This window comes from Convolutriloba macropyga, chromosome 11 (assembly GCF_964194025.1).
Source record: "Convolutriloba macropyga chromosome 11, txConMacr16.3, whole genome shotgun sequence".
Classification (NCBI taxonomy): domain Eukaryota; kingdom Metazoa; phylum Xenacoelomorpha; order Acoela; family Convolutidae; genus Convolutriloba; species Convolutriloba macropyga.
In genome coordinates this window covers 43,896,246-43,918,443 of record NC_134478.1, presented here as the reverse complement: position 1 = coordinate 43,918,443, position 22,198 = coordinate 43,896,246, and the positions used below count along the sequence as shown (strand labels likewise).

General features: G+C 36.8%; 1 protein-coding gene across 1 annotated transcript in view; it reads left to right on the top strand.

Annotated features, from left to right (window-relative positions):
• Positions 1-17,845, top strand: part of LOC142349629 (E3 ubiquitin-protein ligase rnf213-alpha-like) — a 119,548-nt gene extending 101,703 nt beyond the window's left edge. The window contains exons 7-8 of the mRNA XM_075401329.1: positions 6,003-12,199; positions 17,569-17,845. Coding sequence (XP_075257444.1) covers positions 6,003-12,199; positions 17,569-17,806 — 6,435 coding nt within the window. The 3' untranslated portion in view covers positions 17,807-17,845. The remainder of the gene's footprint in view (positions 1-6,002; positions 12,200-17,568) is intronic.
• The last annotated feature ends 4,353 nt before the right edge of the window (positions 17,846-22,198 follow it).

Here is a 22,198-nt window from a genome sequence, read left to right as displayed (position 1 = left end):
TTGATAAACTGTTGAAATATTAAAATGCGTTTGTTGTAATTAATTGAATTTCATTGAGGCGCAAACGTATGTCATGTACTCTACTTGAAATAAAAACTCAGTAAAAAAATCAATTTTGGAAATGTAACTCAGTAAACCATCGTAGCAAGCAGCTTCATTAAGCACTGTTTGATTTTTTTCACAAATTGTTGTGCTCTTTTTTATCAGATTGACACAACAACTGTACTGGAAATAATTTTTTGAGAAAATTGTGTAAGCAGATTAGATATTTTTAACCAATTGAAATGGAACTCAACCGGAATCAACTCTTTCTTTTCATCAGAATCTAAAAGATATTATCTTATTCTGCCAGAATCATATGGCAGATTCTACCAGATAATAATTTTTGTTGCAGATTCTACCAGATAAACCGTTTTCTGGCAGAATCTTGCAAGATTATCTTTATCTGCCAGATTTTGGAAGACAACAATCAATCTGTCAGTATCTGACAGATTCCTGCAAGATAACCATCTGGTCTTGACTAGAATGGTTCTTAACAACCAATACATGTTTATTGCATACGTGGCTAGACAGAAGAGACATCGAGGAACAAAAAGACACCAGAGAGTTAGTCAGTTGTGATCCCCTCTTTTGAATTCTTACGAACACTTGTTATGATCACTACACTAGGCGTGCAAATATGAGATAATGGTTTGAATACAATAATCATTCATTTTCACAATAGAGAAGACTCTTTTTGTACTATTTGCACATCTTTGTTTTTGAAGAAACCTTTTTAAAAACCGAACAAAAAACAGAAAATTTCTCAGTCTTTTCCACAACCTTTTTTCCTATTGTTAAGCACATCAACAACAGAAAGAAAAGGCGCGCTTAAATCTTACTTAAATTTCAAAAATTTTCTGAGGAATATCCTGCTATGTCTTCAATGAAAAATCTTGAAGGTAAATAACCCTGTCCTAATCTTATTGAAACTTTGGCGAACTTCCATTTCGAAAATTTCTTCTTGATCAACTCGCTGTTTTCTTCTGTTACAATCAAATTTTGTAAAACAAAATTTCTCACGCATTCATAACACTTATGTAGCAGAAAAAATAATGAAATTATTAGACAACTTTTTGGAATATGACTCGCTTTTTTTGGAAGAGCAGAAAATTTGTTTTCGCAAATATGCTTCTGCCCTCACCCCAACAATCCAGGCTTCGCTCTCTAGGTAAGAATATGGTCCCGTGTTTTACTTGTGTGTTCTACAATCAGTGTTCTACAAATTGTAGCGACCTAAAATAATGATGCTACATATTCTTATTGGATTAAATTTTCCGAACAGTTCATATGAAGGAATATATTTACATAACTGTGTACGCCACCGCAACATTTGCAGCTTCTAAAATCACAGTAAATTAATCGAAACAGATGTTAATTCTGAACACCAAACCACTGTTTTCCAATGTCAATTCCTTAAAAAAAACTCAAAAAAACTTAAATTTCCCGATTGACGAATGATTTCGTGATCTGTTCTTTCCGAGAACTGCGCGGAAAACCAGGGAAGAAATAGTCAGAATTTTGCTATTTGTTATCACCCGTTGATTTTAGCAGCGTTTTTACTGGACATTCTTTGGTGATTTTAATTTTCTGGTTGATGTAGTTTTAATATTTAAAGAAAGGTGGTAAATAGATATGGGAAACTTTCAATCTGCGTTTTTTTAAGATGTTAGAATATCGATCAAACTATAGTCTTGAACTTAATTAGAATTAATAGAAAGAAAGTTTAACTTACCAGATTACAAAGACAAGAGCAAACTGATTTTGATCACAGAATTTATATAAATGAATCGTCAAGAAATGGTGCTTAGAATCAATATTCGGCTCAAATTGGTGAATCTAGATAACTAGTTTTAGTGTGAGATTATTTGATGTAAAATCTTCCTAGCATGTTTTGAATGATTATGATACCAGCAGAAATGTGAACGAATTCATAGAAAAGTGTAAATGCATGCCATCTATGGTACCCCCTACGACTGACTTCTGGAAATTTACAGAAGCAAACCATATTGGGTAACCCTTGCAACCCCCGCTGTAAATCATGGTGCTAGGATTAGTTTTGTATCTTGACTTTCTTGCACTGATAATGGGTATATACACAGCTCATTTTTGAGCTTTTTGAGCCTTTTGAGCTTCATCACCAAAATCAAATCACCATCTTGGTCTAATAATCAGATCTCCCCTGTAAATCTCTAAATTCTACTGTAAAATATCATTTTTGCTATTCTCTCATTTTGAGAAACTAATTTTTCTACTTAGTTAAAAACGCTTTTTATTCCGCTTGCGAAAACCCGTAACCCGACATGTTGTGAGCCCAGCGATTTTGTAAGTCGGAAATCCAATTTCAAAACAAAACTAATTTGTTGTGAACAGTCATAATCCTTTTCTGCTTAGTACCTTTTCTTTTCACAACTATTTTGCCTGCTCAAACTGCGATGGATCAACAGACAGTGAAGCTGCTGACCTACACAGGAAAGGCACAGGACTTTCCAATCTGGAGCACAAGATTTGTAACAATGATGCAGACGAAGGGACTCTACAACGGAGGAGCAACTGGGGACGGAGGAGCAGCCTGATGAGCCTGCACCACTAGCCAATGGGGCGAGCAAGGATGAGAAGAAGAACCACAAGCTGCTGAAGGATGCATATGAGAAGGAAGTTGCAGACATCAAGGAGAAACGGAATAATGTGTGGTGCCATCTGAACTGACTCCAGATGCAACAACTCTCATTCTCATGAGACATAACTGTAAGGGAGATGACGGCATCGGAGACGGAGCAAAGGCTTGGAGGCTTTTGTAAGAGAGATTTCAGAGTATGGAGACGCCGACAGTGGTGAATTTGGTGGCATAGCTTGCTTGACTGCAGCTCGAAGATGCTAAGGATTGGGATAGCTTCTTCATCAGAGGACAGGAGTTGCTCACAAGGCAACAGGAAGCAGGGGAAGAAGTCTCAGAGACCCTCTTCAACGCCTTGGACCTCAATGGTTTGGCAATGAGGTATGAAAATTTTGTTATACAGTAAAGCTTTAAGCCGGCAACGAACTTCATAGAGTTGAGGAAAAGGTTGTAGAACATCTATAAGAGCACAGCACAGAGGCACAAGGGACAAAGCGGTTCAGTGGCACTGGCAGTGAAGCGCGACTTCAAGAAGGGACCCAAGAAAGTATACTGCTTTGTGTGTGGGATCCTTGGACACTTTACCAAGGACTGCAGGAGGAAGGAGACAGCACAATGCAGCATGTGTGTTGAGAAAGGTCACCTAGACAGGGCATGCAAGAGACAAAGAGATGGAGCCAAACATGAGTCAGTGGCAATGAGTCTAACATTGGCTTTACCAGACAAGGAATACTGGGCAGCTCTTACCCAGTGAAAGACAGCAGGAATGCTAGTTGACAGTTGTTGTGCAGATCACATAGTGATGAACATCGACGCGTTCCTGGTCTTTGAGCCCATTCAATCAGTGGTCAGAAATCCCAACGGAGAGGCTTCTAGAGTGGTGGGCAGAGGCTGTGTGAGGATCAGCATACCCTCAAAATAAGGGGAATTCCAATGCAAACTCAAAAATGATTTGTTTGTGTCTGACTATTCTTCAAACCTCTTATCAGTCTTAAGATGCACGGAGTGGGTACATAGCTTCACTTTCGAGAAAAAAAGTAGCTGCTTGAGAATCCAGAAAGGAACTCGGGTAAAACTAACACAAGAAAATAATTTGTTGTACTTACCCTAAAGCGTTCTAGAATTCAACATGAGTTCCAACAGCGTGAAACTTGATAGTGCAAGGAAGTGGCACAGACAATTGGGTCGTTTGAATCAAGCGGATGTGGTCAGGAATGCACCAGAGACAGTGGGGGAACTCGATGATGTATGCAATGTGTGCGCATTGGCCAAGGTCACAAAGACTCCAGTATGAAGAGTGGCAGAGACCCAAGTAGAGGAGAAGCTGGAGAGGGTGTTCACAGAAGTGATGGGACCTTTCAGAGTAGAGTCAATGTCAAAGTTCTGGTTTTTCATTGTGTTTGCAGACCACTACACGATGTTTGTGTTTGTGGACTTGCTTAGGGCAAAGAGTGAAGCACTGGCTAGCCTGAAGAAGTTTGTTCTCAGTGTGGGAACGCCCAAGAAGCTGAGTCAAGACAATGCGAAGGAGTTTCTCTCAGAGCAGTTCAGGATGTACTATTTGGATGCAGGCATTCTACAGGAGAAGACCATACCAAAGACCCCAAAACAGAAAGGGTTAGCTGAAAGGTGCAACAGGACACTGCTGGAGATGGCAAGATGGTTGCTCATTGAGTCGGGTCTTCCCAGGATGATGTGGGGAGCAGCAATTCTCCACGCAACAAGGATCCGGAACTCGGTTGAGAGACGAGGAGAAGTAGAAAAGCCCACAGAATTGATGCGAGGTACAAAACCTAAGCTTTCAATTAGTAAATTATCTATTTTTGGTTGCACAGTCTTCATGAGGACGAGGAACGGAGAATTCAGCAAACTTGAACCAAGGCGCTGGAAGGAAAGTTTCTGGGTTACAGTGAAGGAGACAACGGATACCTGGTGTACGTACCCAACACACGCAGGGTGGTGGCAGTTCGAGATGTGATCATCAAGGAATCCGAAGTGGGCTCAATCCCTGTCAACACAGAGACGCCCAACTTACGAGATGAGGGGTCACAGCAACTGGGGATCTGGCACCCAGATGATTGTCATCAAGGCAATGGCAACAAAGAGGAGCAGGGCACATCTACTGAAATTAAGGAGGAGTGGCATGACGCAGAGAGAGTGAACACTCAAGAAACGACACTGATACGAGATGCCTCGGATGTTGAAGCAGTACTAGATGAAGAATCTACTGCAACAGGAGGGAGTCTCAGAGGCTCGGAGTTGCTGGAAGACAGCGACAGAGAAGACTTCTCACAGTCAGAGACAGTTGGCTTCTTTGAAGGGGCAGTGGAGCCAACCGAAACATCCAACAGAAACATCCAATAGCAATTGGAGAGGACAACCAGAGTGGTATCAAATTGTGCCAAACCTAGTCATGCACATGAGGAGCAAACACATTGAGACAAAATTTCACTTCATTCGGGACAAGACGGAGGATGGAACTATTTCAATTAATTATGTTCCTACTGACAAAATGGCAGCCGACATCTTCACAAAATCTTTACACGTATCGAAGGTGGAAATATTCAGAACTGTTTTGATGGGAGAGACTCTACGCAATCAGCTCAAGGCTGAGTGGGGGTGTTAGAATATCGATCAAACTATAGTCTTGAACTTAGTTGAATTAATAGAAAGAAAGTTTAACTTACCAGATTACAAAGACAGGAGCAAATTCATTTTGATCACAGAATTTATATAAATGAATCGTCAAGAAATGGTGCTTAGAATCAATATTCGGCTCAAATTGGTGAATCTAGATAACTAATGTTAGTGTGAGATTATTTGATGTAAAATTTTCCCAGCATGTATTGAATGAATTAGATACCACCGGAAATGTGAACGAATTCTTAAAAAAGTTTAAATGCATACCATCTATGGTATCCCCTGCGACTGATTTCTTGGAGATTTGCAGAAGCAAACCATATTTGGTAACCCTTGCGACCCCCACTCTAAATCATGGTGCTAAGATTAGTTTTGTATCTTGACTTTCTCGCACTGATAATGGGTATATATGCGGCTGATTTTTGAGCCTTTTTTCATCCCCAAAATCAAATCACCGTCTCGATCTAATAATCAGATCACTCCTGTAAATCTCTAAATTCTACAGTAAAATATCATTTTTGTTATTCTCTTATTTTGAGAAATTAATTTTTCTATTTAGTTAAAAACGCTTTTTTATTCCGCTTGCGAAATGTAGTTTTAATATTTAAAGAAAGGTGATAAATACAAATTGGAAACTTTCAATCGGCGTTTTTTAAGATATAAATGTGCATCTGCATTGCTCTTAGGATATCACTCGTCCTTTTAGGCGGAAAAGGAGAGCCGACAGCAGCATCTTGCGAGAATAATGATATACACCACTGGTGTGTGTTATCACTGCACACTCGAAGAGAGAAAAGGATACCGACAAGCAGTTTTAAAAGCGTTCAAAAACAAGTACAGCTTGAAAGAAGGCAACTATGGTTACATGAACGAATTGCAGAAGTATATGACGTCATTCTCTGATAATGCTGACATCGAGAAAAATTCAGATATTGCCAAAAATGAAGCTCTAGTGGAGAACATATTCATGATGGTTATTTGTATAGAATTGAGAATCCCTCTTTTCCTTGTGGGAAAGCCAGGAAGTTCAAAGTCCCTCTCAAAAACTATTGTGAACAATGTAATGCAAGGTAAAAGAGCAACAAAAGAGTTTTATCGGAGCTTCAAGCAAATTCAGACACTGTCGTTTCAATGCTCGCCTCATACAACAACAGAAAGCATTTTCAAAGTGTTTCAACATGCTGCTTCTTATCAAAAAGGGAAAAATCTAGATGAGTTTACTAGTGTAGTAATACTAGACGAAATTGGACTGGCCGAGGACTCTGAAACGATGCCTCTGAAATCCCTCCACCCATTGTTGGAACAAGGGTACGTTGAGGAGGGAGCCGAGGGCACTGATAAAAACAAGGTGGCTTTTGTTGGCATCTCCAATTGGGCTCTGGACCCAGCTAAGATGAACAGGGGAGTGCTGGTGAATAGACCTGTTCCAAAGAAAGAAGAACTTCTTGATTGTGCCAGATCTATCTGCCGTTCTAAGTCTGCCAAAAAAGAGAGTGTAGCACCCCTGATCGAACCATTGACGAACGCATACCTAAAAATAACTGAGAATCGTGTGGGAATTGAGTTGCGCGAGGACTATTTTGGTCTTCGAGATTTCTACAGTCTTCTCAAAATGGTTTACCGCGATGAAGCAACCACTTGGAGCAAAGTGCGTTATTGCATTCAGAGAAACTTTGCAGAGAAGGGAAACAATTGCATGCAGTTGTTCAAATCAGAGTTCTCAAAAAGGAACCTTTTTGCTGGAATGGACGAGAAACAGCCCGATACTGTGGCCTTTGTGCGAGACAATCTCAAAGAGCACTTCACATACTCACACAAACTGTCATCGTCTGAAGTGCCAGTTGATGAAAATCAGTCCAATTCTGAGAGCCGATATTTGTTGCTGATGACCAACAACTTCACCGCTCTTCAGTTGATACCCGAACTATTCGACGTTTCCAATTGCGAAGTCGTCTTTGGCTCATCTTTCCCCCAGGATCAGGTCTACATACAAGCATGCAGGAATATTAATCAGATCAAACAATGCATGGAGACGGGGAAAAACTTGATTTTGATAAACCTATCTTTGATCTACGAGTCGCTATATGATCTTCTTAATCAGTATTACTTCTTTTACGGAGAAAAACGGTACGTGGACTTGGGTTTGGGCTCGGACAGGGTGAAATGCAGTGTTGCACCTACTTTCAGACTGGCCTTAATTGAGGAGGAAAAAACGGCACTGCAGTTCCCAATACCACTGCTCAACCGAATGGAAAAACATTTCCTAGACATCAATTCAACTCTTGATGAAAATCAACTGAACATTAAGAATCTTCTGCAGCAGAGGATGGAAAATTTCTCTGCAGCGACTAGAGTAGACAGAACTAAGAAATTTATGGTTGAGGACGTGTTTGTAGGCTACCATTCCGACACATTATCTTTCTCTATAAAGCGCTTAACTTCGTCTAACGTCGTCGGGAGCTTGGACACTGATTACGATTATCTAGTCAACACAGCCTTCAAAAAAGTAATGCAAACATGCACACTCGATGCTCTTTGGAGGTCAACAAGCCAAGATGCCCAATCATTCGGCACTGAAGTATATGAAAGTAGGGCTAATTTGTCCGATTTTCTTTGGCATTTTATCTATCATGGTGACAGACTCAATGTATCCTTGATCGAAATTTCAACCTTTTGCAGAATTCCGTCAGTCGAAAGTATCAAACGATGCAACACAGACCTCCTGAGGAAAAGTTCCTTTGAATTTTGGAAATCAGATCAAGTACAAATGGTCATCAACCTGGCTGAGTCGAAAACTGAGCACGATTTCAACAACAAAGTTGCCGATTTTTATCAGCGAGCAATTCACTACCCGAATGTTGTCAAGATTCTGTTTGTTACCTGTGCTCAAATGCACCAAAATTCTCGACTGATAATTGGTGCCAAAAATTGCATCCAACATTTGCATGAAGAGACGAAAGTTGCGAAACTTTACACCATTTTCATAACACAGCTGCCACGAAACTGGTACGAATCAAGCTTCACCAACTTCGCCACTGTGAAGTGGGAGAGTTTTCACATTGATGACCTGGACGAACACAATGAAACGAGTGGGTTCCTGAAAGAAGTGTATCAGAACCAAGACCCAATGCTAATTGCTGACATTTTCAAAATAGACTCCTCTGGCAAATGCAACAAATTTCAGAAGAAACTATTGCAAGAATTAGTGTTGGAGTGTGTGGCCGATTTGGAAGACGACAATAATGTTGAACTATTGAACAAAGTTTTCCGCCTCTTCAGGAAAGTATCTGACAGCCAAGTCTTATTAGAATCCATTTTCATGGATAAAATTGAACAGGTGCTGAGAGAAACGAAGGGTTCTGCCCAAGTGGTCCCTTTCGTAAGGGACGCTGCTTCCAACTTCCAAGAGATTCTACGAACGGGCACCGTAGAACAGGTATTCTTTGAAAATTTGAAGCAATACGCAAAGCCATGTGCCCAAGACTTCTTGAAAACGATTAATTTCAAAGTGAGCCTGAATTTCCTCTCAGATAACAGCTGGAAGAAAAAAACATGGATTGAAATGTTTTGTATGACAGGCAATAGTATTAAAACAAAAAGCAATCAGAGTGAAACATTATTAGGAGAAGAATTCCCTTTCTTTGGTGAAATAATAAAAGCGTTTTATACATGCTGGGAGGAAGCTGTTGAAATTTACCAAGATGATAAGGTTACAACTGAACAGCTTTTTCTCACCCGATTTGAACAACAAAACCCAGAGCTTACAAGACTTTTAAATGAACTATCCGACATCGGAGACGCCATCAAATGTTTTGCCTTTGACCTGATAAACGAAGCTTTCATAAAGAAGAATGACCTACTCAAGGAACATATTGATGTAGTTAAGGAAACGATACTACAAATTTCGAAAGGAGAGCGTCATTTAGTGTTCCTGAACATTTTCTTGCGGTTCCAAGAACTAATTCCGGCACTTGAAGGACTCTTGCCGATCTATCAAACGTTCGAGCCAATTCCAAAACGGGTGCTTAAATCCCTGGACATGTTCTCCATCCAAACATTTGTAGGTTCGTTCCTAGACAAGGTCTTGAACCAGATCACCTTATCTCGGGAGGACTTCCAGAAAGAGGTTGACTGGGATCGCATCGCTGAACAAACCGAAAAGATTGCTGTCGTCAAAATGTGCATCAATAATGAGGTCAACTTGAACGAAGAGTTTGAACGGAAACTCAGGAGAATTGATTTAAGCACAACTTTTCTCTATCGAATGTCTTTCAATTTAGACAGCTCTGTGGTCAATAAAGTGTTCGAGAATGCTTGGAATGTCTTTCAAAACGCCGACATTGACACTAATCTTCTAGCAACCCTTGACTCCTGTTTGCAGAGCTCAGCTAAAACATTCACTGAACTTTGCATAAAGGAGGAAATTGGTTCTGACCTTTGTGGAGTATGTGGCATTCCAGTTACAGAAAAGACTTGCTACCCACCATGTTTGTCACTTTGCACTGGAAAACATCTAGCTCACAAAGAGTGCCTGAGTAAAGGGATAAATGAGCCCTGCTTTATTTGTGGAACCACTATGAATTGTCTCCCGAAGTACTTCCAATGTCAGACCCCCAAGTTAGCACGTTCTTGGCAACAGTTCTGGCAAAATGTTGCAAGTACGGTTCTTCTTTTTGCAACTCAGTATATCTTTTCTGATGCCAATGAAACGAATGTTGCTCACCTATGTCAGTTTTGTGTAACCAAATCTGAGAACAGTTGGATCTCAAGAGAAATATGCAGCTGTCTTCTATCTGTAATAATCATGAAATTCCAGAACAATGGAATTGGTTTGATAAAGAAGTCCATTGAGAAATCATCTAACAAACTTATTGACACGCAGGAATTAGAAGAAATCCTGACGAGCTCTTTCGACTACTGCTACGAGAATGGCTGTATAAACCAGATTCCAGAAAAAGAAGCGCAACACGTTACGGGAAAAGTGCAATTCACTTCCTATTGCAAAAGCAAATTGAGACGTTTAGTTGAAAAAATTGGACAAAATGAGGACGCGAATGAAAATTCGACGAAAAACGAGATAACACAATTTTTTAAATTGTTGCCTAAGTCGAAAAAATTGGCTGCAGAATTCAAAGAAAATGTTCAAAAATATTTTGTGAGATATGTGCATCTAAAAATGGGGTTCTCGGGTTTGAACGAAATATTGCAAGATCAGATTTTCAAATCACTCATTCCGCCCTCTAGTTGCGACCTAAAAGATCTCAGTGATGATATTTTCTTGAGTTTTTCCGGCTATCTTGAGACTATGAGAAGTGTTAACATCGAATTGGAGAATCGATCAAGCAAGAGCGCACGGCAGGTACTGCACCAAAAACCACAAATGCTGCAACGCATCTTTTCTTATCGTTTCATTATTGACGCCAATTCTTCACAGTACGTTGCACCACAAGCCGCTCAGTTTCGTCTCTTTTTGCAAAACCAGCAGAACCTTTTCCCTCACAGACAGAATAGTGTCCGAGCACCTCAGAATGTGGCTGCTAACAACAGCTTAGAACACTTTACATACTTTTTCCAGACGTTCGTTGAGACGATACTTCAAGGAAAAAATAATAATTTATTTGCACCTTTTCAGGTATTGTTGTTTGACAAAAACAGGTGCGAAACTTCATACCTCCCGTCCTTCCCGGATAGTTATGACTACTTTATAAAAATGCATGTCAAGAAAGGTTGGTTAACAACTGAACAACTTCAAAAGGCTACTTTAAACGAATGTCCTAATGGTCATTTGTACATTATTGAAGACTGCGGCCAACCCTGGGACCTGAGCAAATGTGTCAACTGCTCAGCCACTATTGGGGGAGAGCGACACAAACATGCCCCAGGCAATAAACTAATAGCCCGATTGCGGGAACCAGGAAGCTTGACAAATAAACGCAAGTTCACAGGATACCTGTCTGAACACACGCCTAATGTACTCTACAGAAATTGCAGCGAATTCACATCAAATCTTATGCAATTCTTTTTGCATGTAACGCTCTACATTAGCACTGGCCAATCCCAAATGTTGAATAAAGCTTCTGTCAATCTAACAAACATGGCAACAAGTGCCTTTGAATTATGTACAGAAGAATGTCTCAAGATCATGGTCCACTTGGTTGAAGAATCTTTGAAATTTGAGACGGGAACTCAGTGGGATCAGGCATTTGTAACTGAAGAAGAGAGAGCCAGTTGGGAGGACGCTTTTGCTTCTTTCGCACACACTAATCTGTCAACAAATGCCATTCAAACACTTATTCAAAATCACAACCGGGCAGACGCTGCAAGAAACGAGAACAGAATGTCAGACAAACTAAATGCAATTCTCTTCCCACAAGATTCTTCAAACAGTGAGGAAGCACTAACTTTTGATGCCTGGCGAGCACTCAAAATCGAAACCAAGGAGTCATTCGAGGCTAAGTTACATTTGCGACCCGAAAATCAGTATCCGCTACTGAGGGCAGTGTTGACAAATGACAAGTTTTTGGAAAGCATAGGGCAAATTTCTAAACTATATCACTTGTTCAGCAAGGTCAGAGAACTATATAACAGTGAAGAAACTGGACACAATCAGAGCTTTGAAAAGTTCCTTGCTAATAAAAAACTTTCACAGGCTGAGAGACGCAAATTATCCAGCGACTGTGATCTTTTTGTGAATATTTGGAATCACATTATCCGAAAGATACCATCAACTGAAGGAGTTCAGTGCAGATTCCGAGATGAAATTTCAAAGACATCCTCTGTGAAGTATTTTGCAATCACTGAGCCGGTAAACGAGAGCTGTGCCTTCACTACCTTCAAGTTTCTGACGCAGAAAAACAATGAAATTGTGGAAGCTTATCATCAAACACTTCCAGTCAAAACAAGGTACGAGGAGGCTTGTGTTCAAATTGTTTTGAGTATGGCGGACACAAAATTTTGAGCGCGTGATCAAACAGAAACAAGGAGGCTCGGTAATGTGCGTTCACACATGATGTTCCCACCCCGCTCAACCACATTTTGAATAGATTGTCTACCAAATGAGGAGTAGATAGGAAAGATTCAAAAATTCACAAACAGAAATCAAATGGTTGATTAGTAAAAAAATTTTAATCTCAAACAACTAAAGGAACTAAATAATACTGCGTTAGAAGACCCATGATTCCTGCCAATAATGGGACCTGGAGACAACTCAAACAACAAAATAAAACAAACAAAAACATTAATTCCAGGCCAAACACAATATCTATTTTTAAAAAAGTTCTTAGTATTTGAGTCAAAATAACATCAGATAGAACCTAAATTAAACAATTTAACATATGCTTCAATACCAAGCAAATGGAACTTCTCATTAATGACACTAAATAACAAGTCCGCAGAGAGAACAAAAAGGGGCAAAATTCAAAAATCGTCCGATTTTTTTAAAACCAATTAACCTGAAACGTCTTAACAACCATAAGCTTTCAATAAAAAATAAACAGATTCAAATATAACTCCTGGGGAAGCCAATGGGAGTTTTCATTACTGAGACTAAGTAAAAAACAAACAAAATAACAACAAATTCATACAAAACCGAAAAATAAAAAAATAATTTACAAACACAAAAGCATTACGATAAAACAGAAAAAAGTTCGAGATCAAATTTTTATAGAAACAGCAAAATTGAAAATAGCGAGAGATTGTGGTGATAAAACAGAACACATGAAACACGCGACATAAGCTAGGTTTCTTTCCTCTGCATAATAAAGATAATTGTTAGAACATAACGTTGAGACCTGTCTGCGTGCATGACAAAACACCTCATTCATTTGATCAGGCTTGTCTTGGTCAAATTAAATACTAGCAAACGGCAGTCCAGCTATAAATTGAATTGTTAACCGTCCTTTCTTGACGACTTTTCGTCCCATTTTTCCTTCCATCAAAGTTGAACAGTTTTTTTCCGAAGAAAAAATTGTCACTGTTAACAAATTGCCTGTCGTTAAAAAGACACGTGAAATCTCCAGATAAATGCAAAATTACATTCAAATGGTGACGGGTAATCTAAAAGCAACATCTTAATCAAAAAAATTAAATTCAGCCCAGGTCAACTTACCATGCGTAACTTGTTCCGGAGCTCCTTTAAAATGGTTTTGAAAAAAGTTTTATTTTTTATTGTTTTCAAAGTTTCCGATTTTAATGTAATTGTTACATTATTGTCTAGACAGTTATAGCCAGTCAATTGATTGCTTCGCATTTTTATGAGGTAGGGTAGGTTCTTGAAATTCGAAAAACATTTATGGGAAGAATATTATTTTCCAACTTGATGTTATGGCTAACATAATGTTGTAACTTAATGTTTTGACTCTCCAGCTCATTTCTTTCCCGAACGACGTAATCAAATTGTTTGTACTTCCACTTAAAAGTGTGGACCAGTAAGGAATATGACAAATTCAATCAAAAGTAATAATCTGCCTTCAGGCGGGACAATGCTTTGAGTTTTATGCCACATGCCATTTCTTAAGAAGGTTTTAACCTCAAATTGCGTGAGCAGCGTTGAGTTCAGGACAACTCTAGGATTTTTAACTTTTTTTATTGTAAATGCTGCAGATCTCCAGAGTGAGTTCATGTGACTCCGACATAAAAATTTTTCTTTACCAAAATGAGTTCTGCTACGGTTGCATACATTTTTAAATGACTACAATAAAAAATAGCACAACTTATGAAGACAAGATTGAAGAGACTTTTTGCCTGGTCGAATGTTTTGTTGCAATGGCAAATCAACGTAACATCTGAATGTTGAGTTATTTCGCATTCTCCTGCATCGCGGTTCCCCATCTTTTTTACATATAGATTAAACAGCAGAACACCACGTTCTTTTTTGGTATTCTTTGATACAGAACGATACCATCTGTTGCACAGTTATTAACAATTGTCTTTTGAAGGTGGACAAAAATGAAAAAGACAAGGAAATTGATTGCTAATTGCTGAAATCCACGTATATAAAATACCTTGGTTTGAGCAATTCGCGCCCATTCCTTCGAAAATTAATTCATATGAGCATTAATTAACCTGCCCTTGTTCATTGCGTGGCAACTAATTACAGTGTTGCCTGCTAATTGTAGAAGCTTCCAATAAATTGGCATTAGAAAACTTAGCATAGACATAAAAATTTGAAAATTAGTGCTGAACCTATTCCTTGAGGAACATCCAATTGTTTTTAGAACAGTCCAATTTCACGATATTCATCTATGTTCGGTGCAATATTTTCATCACAATGGCAATTACTAACGAAACTTCTGCTTTCTTCTCAAAAAGAATTCGTCCCAATAAATTTGAAGACATGGAGCTGTCTGTTCAATAAAACTTCGTTTTTTATAGATAGATAAATTGAACATACATTTGATTTCTTCTGTCATATTTAACAGCATTCACTTTAGTTTGGGTCGTCGTAGCAGAGCAAAAATTTAACCAACAACGTATCATTGAATTATTCGCATACCTGATGTTTAATTGTGAGTTATGTACGTGGGCTACTCAAGACAGTCTAGTGAAATTTGTAAAGTCTGTGCAGTAAAAGTTTCTTTGCTGACTTAAAATGAAAAACGTTTTGAGAAACAAATAGTTAGTAAATAGGCAATATTCAGCGGAAAACAATATTTTGTAATCCTAGCTTTTTACTTCACGTTTTCCTCTTTCTTCTTTTGTTTGGGCTGGGTCAATGATTTATGGTTTCCAACCCTCCCAGACATATAGAAATAGTGGAGTTGTAAATTTTAATTAAAGCCTACATATCAGTAAACAAATTTTACCGATTGATGTCTTCTGAAGAGAAATTCAAAAGGTGTATATTTGGATAGGACAGAAAAAAAAAGAAACCGATTGCTGAACAAAACCCTTTATTTTTATTTTTCAAGGATACACTGTGCTTCAAAATTCTCAAATTTTGTCACTTTTCCCTCCTTTCACGTTCGAATTCAGGTTGATAAAATGAAAACGTACCCGGGTTGACCAAACTTTCGTACCATAAAAATTACCCCATATGGTACCTTAGTTACCATAGAACGGATCACATATGGTCCCTCAAAGCCATAAAAGATCGTTTATCTTCTTGCTATGGTTAGTAAGGAACCAGATATGATCCCTTTCATGGAAACTAACTTTCCATTTAAAAAATTAGGCACTGTTTCATCAACCTATTGTTACGAGAATTTTTTCGATTTCTTCGATGGACCATATAAGGTTAGTTCTATGGTAAGTAACGCACCATTTATGGCCCATTCTATATATAAAACTGTTTTGGAACACAATCATTTTTCCAGAATTTCGAAAAATTTTGCTTACCAAATTACTAATATATGAGAACAATTAGGTTTAAGTGAATCAAGGAAACAAATCTGGTCATTTTAAATTATCTTGCAGAAAAATGCGAAACAATTGAGCGGGAAAAATTCCAAGTAAAGAATCATATCGTTTTCTATCATGAGCTATTTTGCCTGACCAGCGATGTGCCACATCATAAAATGAGGCAAGGAACATTAATCCGCCCTTTTTTTTGCTGGATGAAAATCAATTTTGCATGATTGAAATCGTTGGCAAAGATGCAGAAATGCAGTATCACTGAAAAGTTCAGAAGAATTGATTTGACACTTGAGACTCTTTCCGATTGTGACATAGCGGATTTTTTTGACATTTCTTCCAGCTTTATTTACTTTGTATATTTTTGCCTTCTGACATCCATCAAGGGTACCTAACATTTAAGAGATAAATGTTTTGATTGAAATTGATCTATTATTCCTCAAGAATTTGCGAGTGCCGAAAGTTGAACACATGTTTGCAAGCTGGATGAGATATTTTATCAGAAATATTTTAATTTTCAAAGAAAGAACTTTTCGCCTTTCTGAGCCCTATCAATCTCTCATAGACTTCTTAAAAGCATTGTAGTGATGGTCCGTAAGTTTTCCAATACCCTCATTGTTGCTAATTTTGAAGTCTAAAATAAAACAAATTGTCTACATTGTTTGGGATTTTAAATAAGAATTGACACAGATTTTTTGATGTCATCTATATTTTTTTTCCATCATCACTGCAACAGTTTTTGCTACCAGAGGTCATCATTATGTTTTTTTCCTTATATAAAAACGGATCTCGAAAAGTGACGACATCTATTAGTTTTAATATAAAGAGTATAGAGCATTGTTCTCCACTTCATCCAATAAATTTTAAGTTAAAATTGCTTTCAAAGTTTTGTCCACTTGTCCTTATCCATGACACTTTTCTGTTTCTCTTTTCCACTTGCTCTGTTTTTTTATCCAATTGAGCTCGCATGCGTTCTGGTCACTTGACGAGGTTTCTAAATTATTAATCAATCTAGAGTTTCAACTCGCATTTAAAATTCCTGTCTTGCTTTTATGAGGACGAGATCTTTGCCTTTACTGAAACAAAGTTGATGACCATTTTTTACAGTTTCCTGTAAGTGTCCCAAACCCGCAATGAGGTTCAAACTCTAAGTTTAAAAATGATGGAACGAAGAAATTAAGCCCAAAATTTTTAATTAAGAATTTTTTACAACTCTTGTTTTTTTTTAGAAAACAAACAGCAAAATTGAGCAGAGACGTTTTGGTCAGTCCTTTCAATTATGCAGATGCATAACTATATTCACTTAACTATAACCCACAACTAATGTTGCAAAGGACTTTTCTTAAATTGATCTCCAATTCTATTTGGTCCAATTGACATGTTAACTATTGCGGTTATTATCAAGTTTGTTGCAAGACTTTATAGAATTTTTGTGCAAATATTTAGAATGTAATCGTGGTCTTTATCCTCTGACTCCAATATTTTGTACAGCTCTAGCCTCAAAAGCGTTATTTTTGATTATGTAAAAGGAACCGTTTAGTTTTATCTGATGAATACAAATTTGCTTTCAAGCTGTTAAAGCAACTGATAAAGCACTCTAAAATTACGAAAAAGCGTCAAAGAGATTTGCTGGACACATGAAAAGAATTTTTCCATGAAAGGTTGAAAAGTCTTCTGGTCGGCTTTCACAAGGAAATTGGACTGTTTAAATTTGTTTTGTGCATTACCCTACCCTCCCCCCCCCCCCACCACCACCACCACCACCACCACCTTTCTTCTCGCTAGTTGTTTAACTATGAGATTGTGTGGGACATCATTGGGAATTTGTAGACATTGGGACATCATTTGAAGAAACTATCAATCTCTGGAAAATTTATTTTCCGTATATTTTGTTCTGTGTATTTATTGGCTTCGTTTTTCAGTCCAAAGTCCATCAAAACAACTCATGTGAACGAGGAACAGGTAGTAGCAATGGTTGATTTTGAGGACAAATTCAAGTACCTGATTGGTCTAATCAATACAACATCACCAGATGCAAAAGATGACGACAGTGGCTTCTCAGTTGTAGAACACTCATTGGGAGATCAGTATCTACGATTCAAGCCTCGCCTAGACGAACAGGTAACAGACACTTTTTTGAAAGGAGTAATTAAACTATAGCCAAAAAGATTATACTGAAAAATATCGATATAAGGACTATGCACAAATTCCACGCTCTAATATTGTATAAAGATCATAAACGTATTTAATGTTTGTTTACTTTATTTCCACCGCGAAATCAAATCAGTAATTTCTTTAATTGAATAAGTATATTCTGCATTTTGCGTTCTGCATGTAAAAAATGTGGGATACTTTTAAAAATACTTTAAAAATAATATACTTTAAAATTAACCTCGTTTCGTACCAACTCATTATCTCTCTTCCCATCAAAAAAATTTCAATGTTTTTTTAAAAATAAAAACTGCTCTAAGGGACCAGAGATTGAATTGAAATTTAGTTTGCGGCTTAATTGATAATTCATGAGCCTTTATGGAACAGTTATTATCTTATCCATAACCATAGTTGGTGTGAATTTTGAAGCAGGAAATGAAACGCGTGAAAAAATGTGGAGTAGTTTGGGTGCTGAACAAAATTGAAGAGGGGAGCGATAAGAGATTGGTTTTTGTTCATACCGCTTTTTTCAAGAGAGCGATAAAATGAGGCGTGAAAAAATTTCTAGCGAGCAAAAATTTTTGTTCGGACGGGGCTTTTTACAGCAGTTTTCCTTTCAATTTTAATTGGTTGAGAGGTTTGATAATGAATTTTTATTCAACATATGGTTGTTTTATAATGGTTTAAAAGTTTCCGGTAATAAATACGAGTTTTATATGCTAATTTGTTTTTCAGCTATTTTTCTGATTTTCATCCATTTATCGGTTATTGTTTTCTTCTCTTCCCTGAAGTGGGATTTGAAAAGGCACTTATTACATGACGAGTTTTTACATGAGTGCAATTTTTGTCGGCACAAAGCTTTTTTTCTTCAGAAAATTGACGAAAATCGAGAATTTTGTAATAACTTTTCTTATTTCTATGCAGTTCTCATTTTGCTACAATCGTAGACAAATTTTTAAATTCTGTTTCGAAAATTTTTTCTTTTGCAAGCTTGAAAACCCTCTTATTTGCTTAAGGTAACTTTTCATTGACTTTATTTGCCTTTTTAGCGTAAAAAAGGCTAATAATTTTTTCCTAGTTTTTTAGTTCCAGTTGTTTTTCGAGCTGATTTTGCATGAACTGACGTCATTTATATTCTAAAAACTTATGAGAAGGTTGCCAAAATTTGGAGCGCAAATTATGTACTGACGTTATAAGAGACAGTAGCTTAAGTTCACCAAATAGTGCTTTAGGCAGAACTCATTGTTCCGACCCAGTTTAGTGGGGGGGGGGGTTTGGTTATAAGCTAAACTGGTATTCATCGTACAGTGTTTTGAGTGGTATCATTAGAAAGCTTGTCCACCGTTTAAATTTAATTTAAAAAGATTTTTTTCGATTTTCGCGTTTTCCGAGGAGTTAAGGAGGTTTCGAGATTTGTAAACGTTAGACTAACATCCAGTGTTTTTGCACATTTTTGTAGTTTTCGATTAAACTTTGATCAATTTTGATAAGATCTGATAAAATGTTAACTATATTATTGTTGGTTTTAAGTTTAAAGATAAAAGAGATTTAGCGAATTTTTCGGATCTGTTTTGAAAAAAATTTTGAATTTTCAGCATTTTTTTTTCATAAAATGGCACTACGCATGACTTTAACCAGATTGAATGTCACTGTAGACTGAAAACTGCTGGCAATCTTCCTATATCCAGATATGGGATAGTTGTACATCCAGTTTGTAAGAAAGTTCTCTGCAAATAACATTTTGGGGTTTTTTTGCTATTTTATACCAATAGTTTGAAAAAAATTTATTAAATATTAAGATATTCGGTTGCCAAAAATATAAAGCAGTCTTTTAAAACAATTAAGTTTTTTAACAGCAGAGCAGCGATAGTCTGGCCAATTTTGGTAACATCATTGACTTTTGCACTGGAAAAGGATTCGGATTTCATTTTGGCTATGTCCAGCTTAAATTTTTCTATGACAATTTTGATCCCAATTACAGAAGTCAAGTCCTATTCAAATTAGGGGCGCAAACAATGAGAGTTACTAATGGTGTTCTAATGACCTGCAATAATTAAATATTGTGTTTTTAGTAAAACTAATGATTTATTTGGATCCGACAAGGTGTTTTTATTAATTTTTCATAAATTCTTGAATTTTGCGCTCAATTTCTGTTCTTTTTGTAGACTTAGAACAGAGTGTAATGATTAAAATTCCATTTTCGCTATGTGACGAGCTATTAAACAAACCATCAATTATATTCTTTTGATACCTAATGGTTTTTGCTGATACAGCTCCATAATTAACATTAAGACATTCTTTAATTTTCGAAAAACCATGTTTTTAATTTTAAAGATAAAGCTGAACTGTTTGAATCTTTTTTTTAAGGTTGAAGACTTGGCTATATATTTTAAAAAATTACAGGGTTTTTCATTTTTTATGAAAATAACAACAAGTGTGCTTCTTTAGCACTCTTTGTTCACAACCTTTTTTCACTCAGAGGAGAGTTATTCTCACCTCATGTTTGTAAGAAAGTGTTCTGTAACTAACAATTTTGCGGCGTTTTGCTATTTTAATTCGATTTTGACCAAAAATGCATAAGTAATCATCGATATATAACGTCCTTCAACCGACAAAATAGCTATTACGCAATATTTTGGAACAGCGACAGTTTTTGACAGCCATACAGCTCTAGCAGCTCAATGTTTTTATGGCTCAGAGAAATTTGTTTCGTACGTTTTTAAATAATTCTTGTTATGCCTGCTTTTTATGTTACTTATGGGCCCTAGCACCGAGCCAAATTACTCAAATGTCAAATCCGGTATCCAGGGAGCTATTAAAGAAATTCTCTAATGCTTTTAGTGGATACACAATGGTTTTCTGTGAATATAATAGGACAGGTATCCAAATTTCATAATTTATTTTTGATATATTGACTTTTAGGCAAAATTAGCTATTTCGGTAACACTTGGACCACTTTTTGTCTGTATTTGTTCTGAATTTGCAGTCCTTGAAATCAGTCTCACTTTTTACAGGTCGAAATGGCTTTACCAAATGGAGGCACAATTAATATAATCATTGTTAATTAGTTGAAAGCTTATTGTTGTTTTTTGTTTTGGTGCTAAAAATTTGTTTCAAGAAAATAATGGTTTTCGAGATATGTCACTTTCCACCTTATTTAGGCCACCTTTTAGGTAATCCCAGAAAATAAATAGAGTGTAGTTTTTCAGGTGAATCATAATAGGATCTTTTTTGTGGTTTTATTACTCGAAAAGTGCTTTTTTGGCATTGATAATACGAGTTTTCATAAACGTTATGAGTTTTAAGCAATTTTTGAAGTTCTCTTTGCTTTCTCGTTCTATCATCTCATTAAGTTCACGTCAACGCACAATAATGGAGTTCAAAGCAGGCGCATTTAGTTTTATGTAACTATTTTGTTAAAAATTATGAATTTTTAGGCTTCGACACTGTTTCTCTGCAAAATTGATCTGACTCTTTGACTTTTGCATGTATATGTTCTTTTCGTATTCGTATTCCATTCTGGATAATGACAGATCTCAAGGGTTTTGTATGCAGATATAGATAATTTCCAATGATTGATTTCAGTTAATAGTTAATTCCGTTCGTGACTTTGAATTTGATTGTTTTCAAAAAGTGTTAACATATTTTCCAGCATTGCCCTTTTTTTTCTGTCTGCTTGTTGATTGTTTTTAATAATGACAGGTCCCATATCTTTTCTGGTAAAATTCAGTTTGCTTGATTCGGTTTAGTTTTTATCTGTTTGAATTTTTCTTTCAGTTTTTTTTAAATAGAGATATGAATTTTGGTCGTAAGTAATGCTTGTTGTTTTTAATTGAACTTGTTGTTTGTCTTGTCACTTACTCTCTCTGATGACAGGTATCATTGCTCAAATAATTAGTTATTGTTTCATTTGTAATGCCAAGCAAATTACTACATTTTGTAGGCATTCTTTTTGCCATATCAATAACTATTTATGCGTGTGTGTGTGTGTGTTTTAGGCAGAGTTGTCTTCTAAAGCTCAAAAGCCAACTGCAGAAACTTTCTTTCCATTTCTAGAGCTCATTGAGCTTCCAAGAGAAATGACCGTTTAACTTTTAGCCAATCCGTGAACAATCTATAGTTTTGCGGGTGGTTACTGTAGCTCCATTTTTTAGTCTATGTAAGTTCTTTTTCAAAATTGATACTCTTACTATTCGTTTTTATGTTTTTCGTTTTTTTATTATCACTTTTATTTATTTTGTTCTTCGAGAGGTTTTTGTTGACTTTTTCAAATAATAGGGATTTACATTTTTATATAACTATATATTTTTAAAAAACTCTGGATTTTTTCCCTTTGGGACCCCAATGCATCATGCACCCCCAGATATTATCACATTGTAAAACACTATCCAAAATATGGCA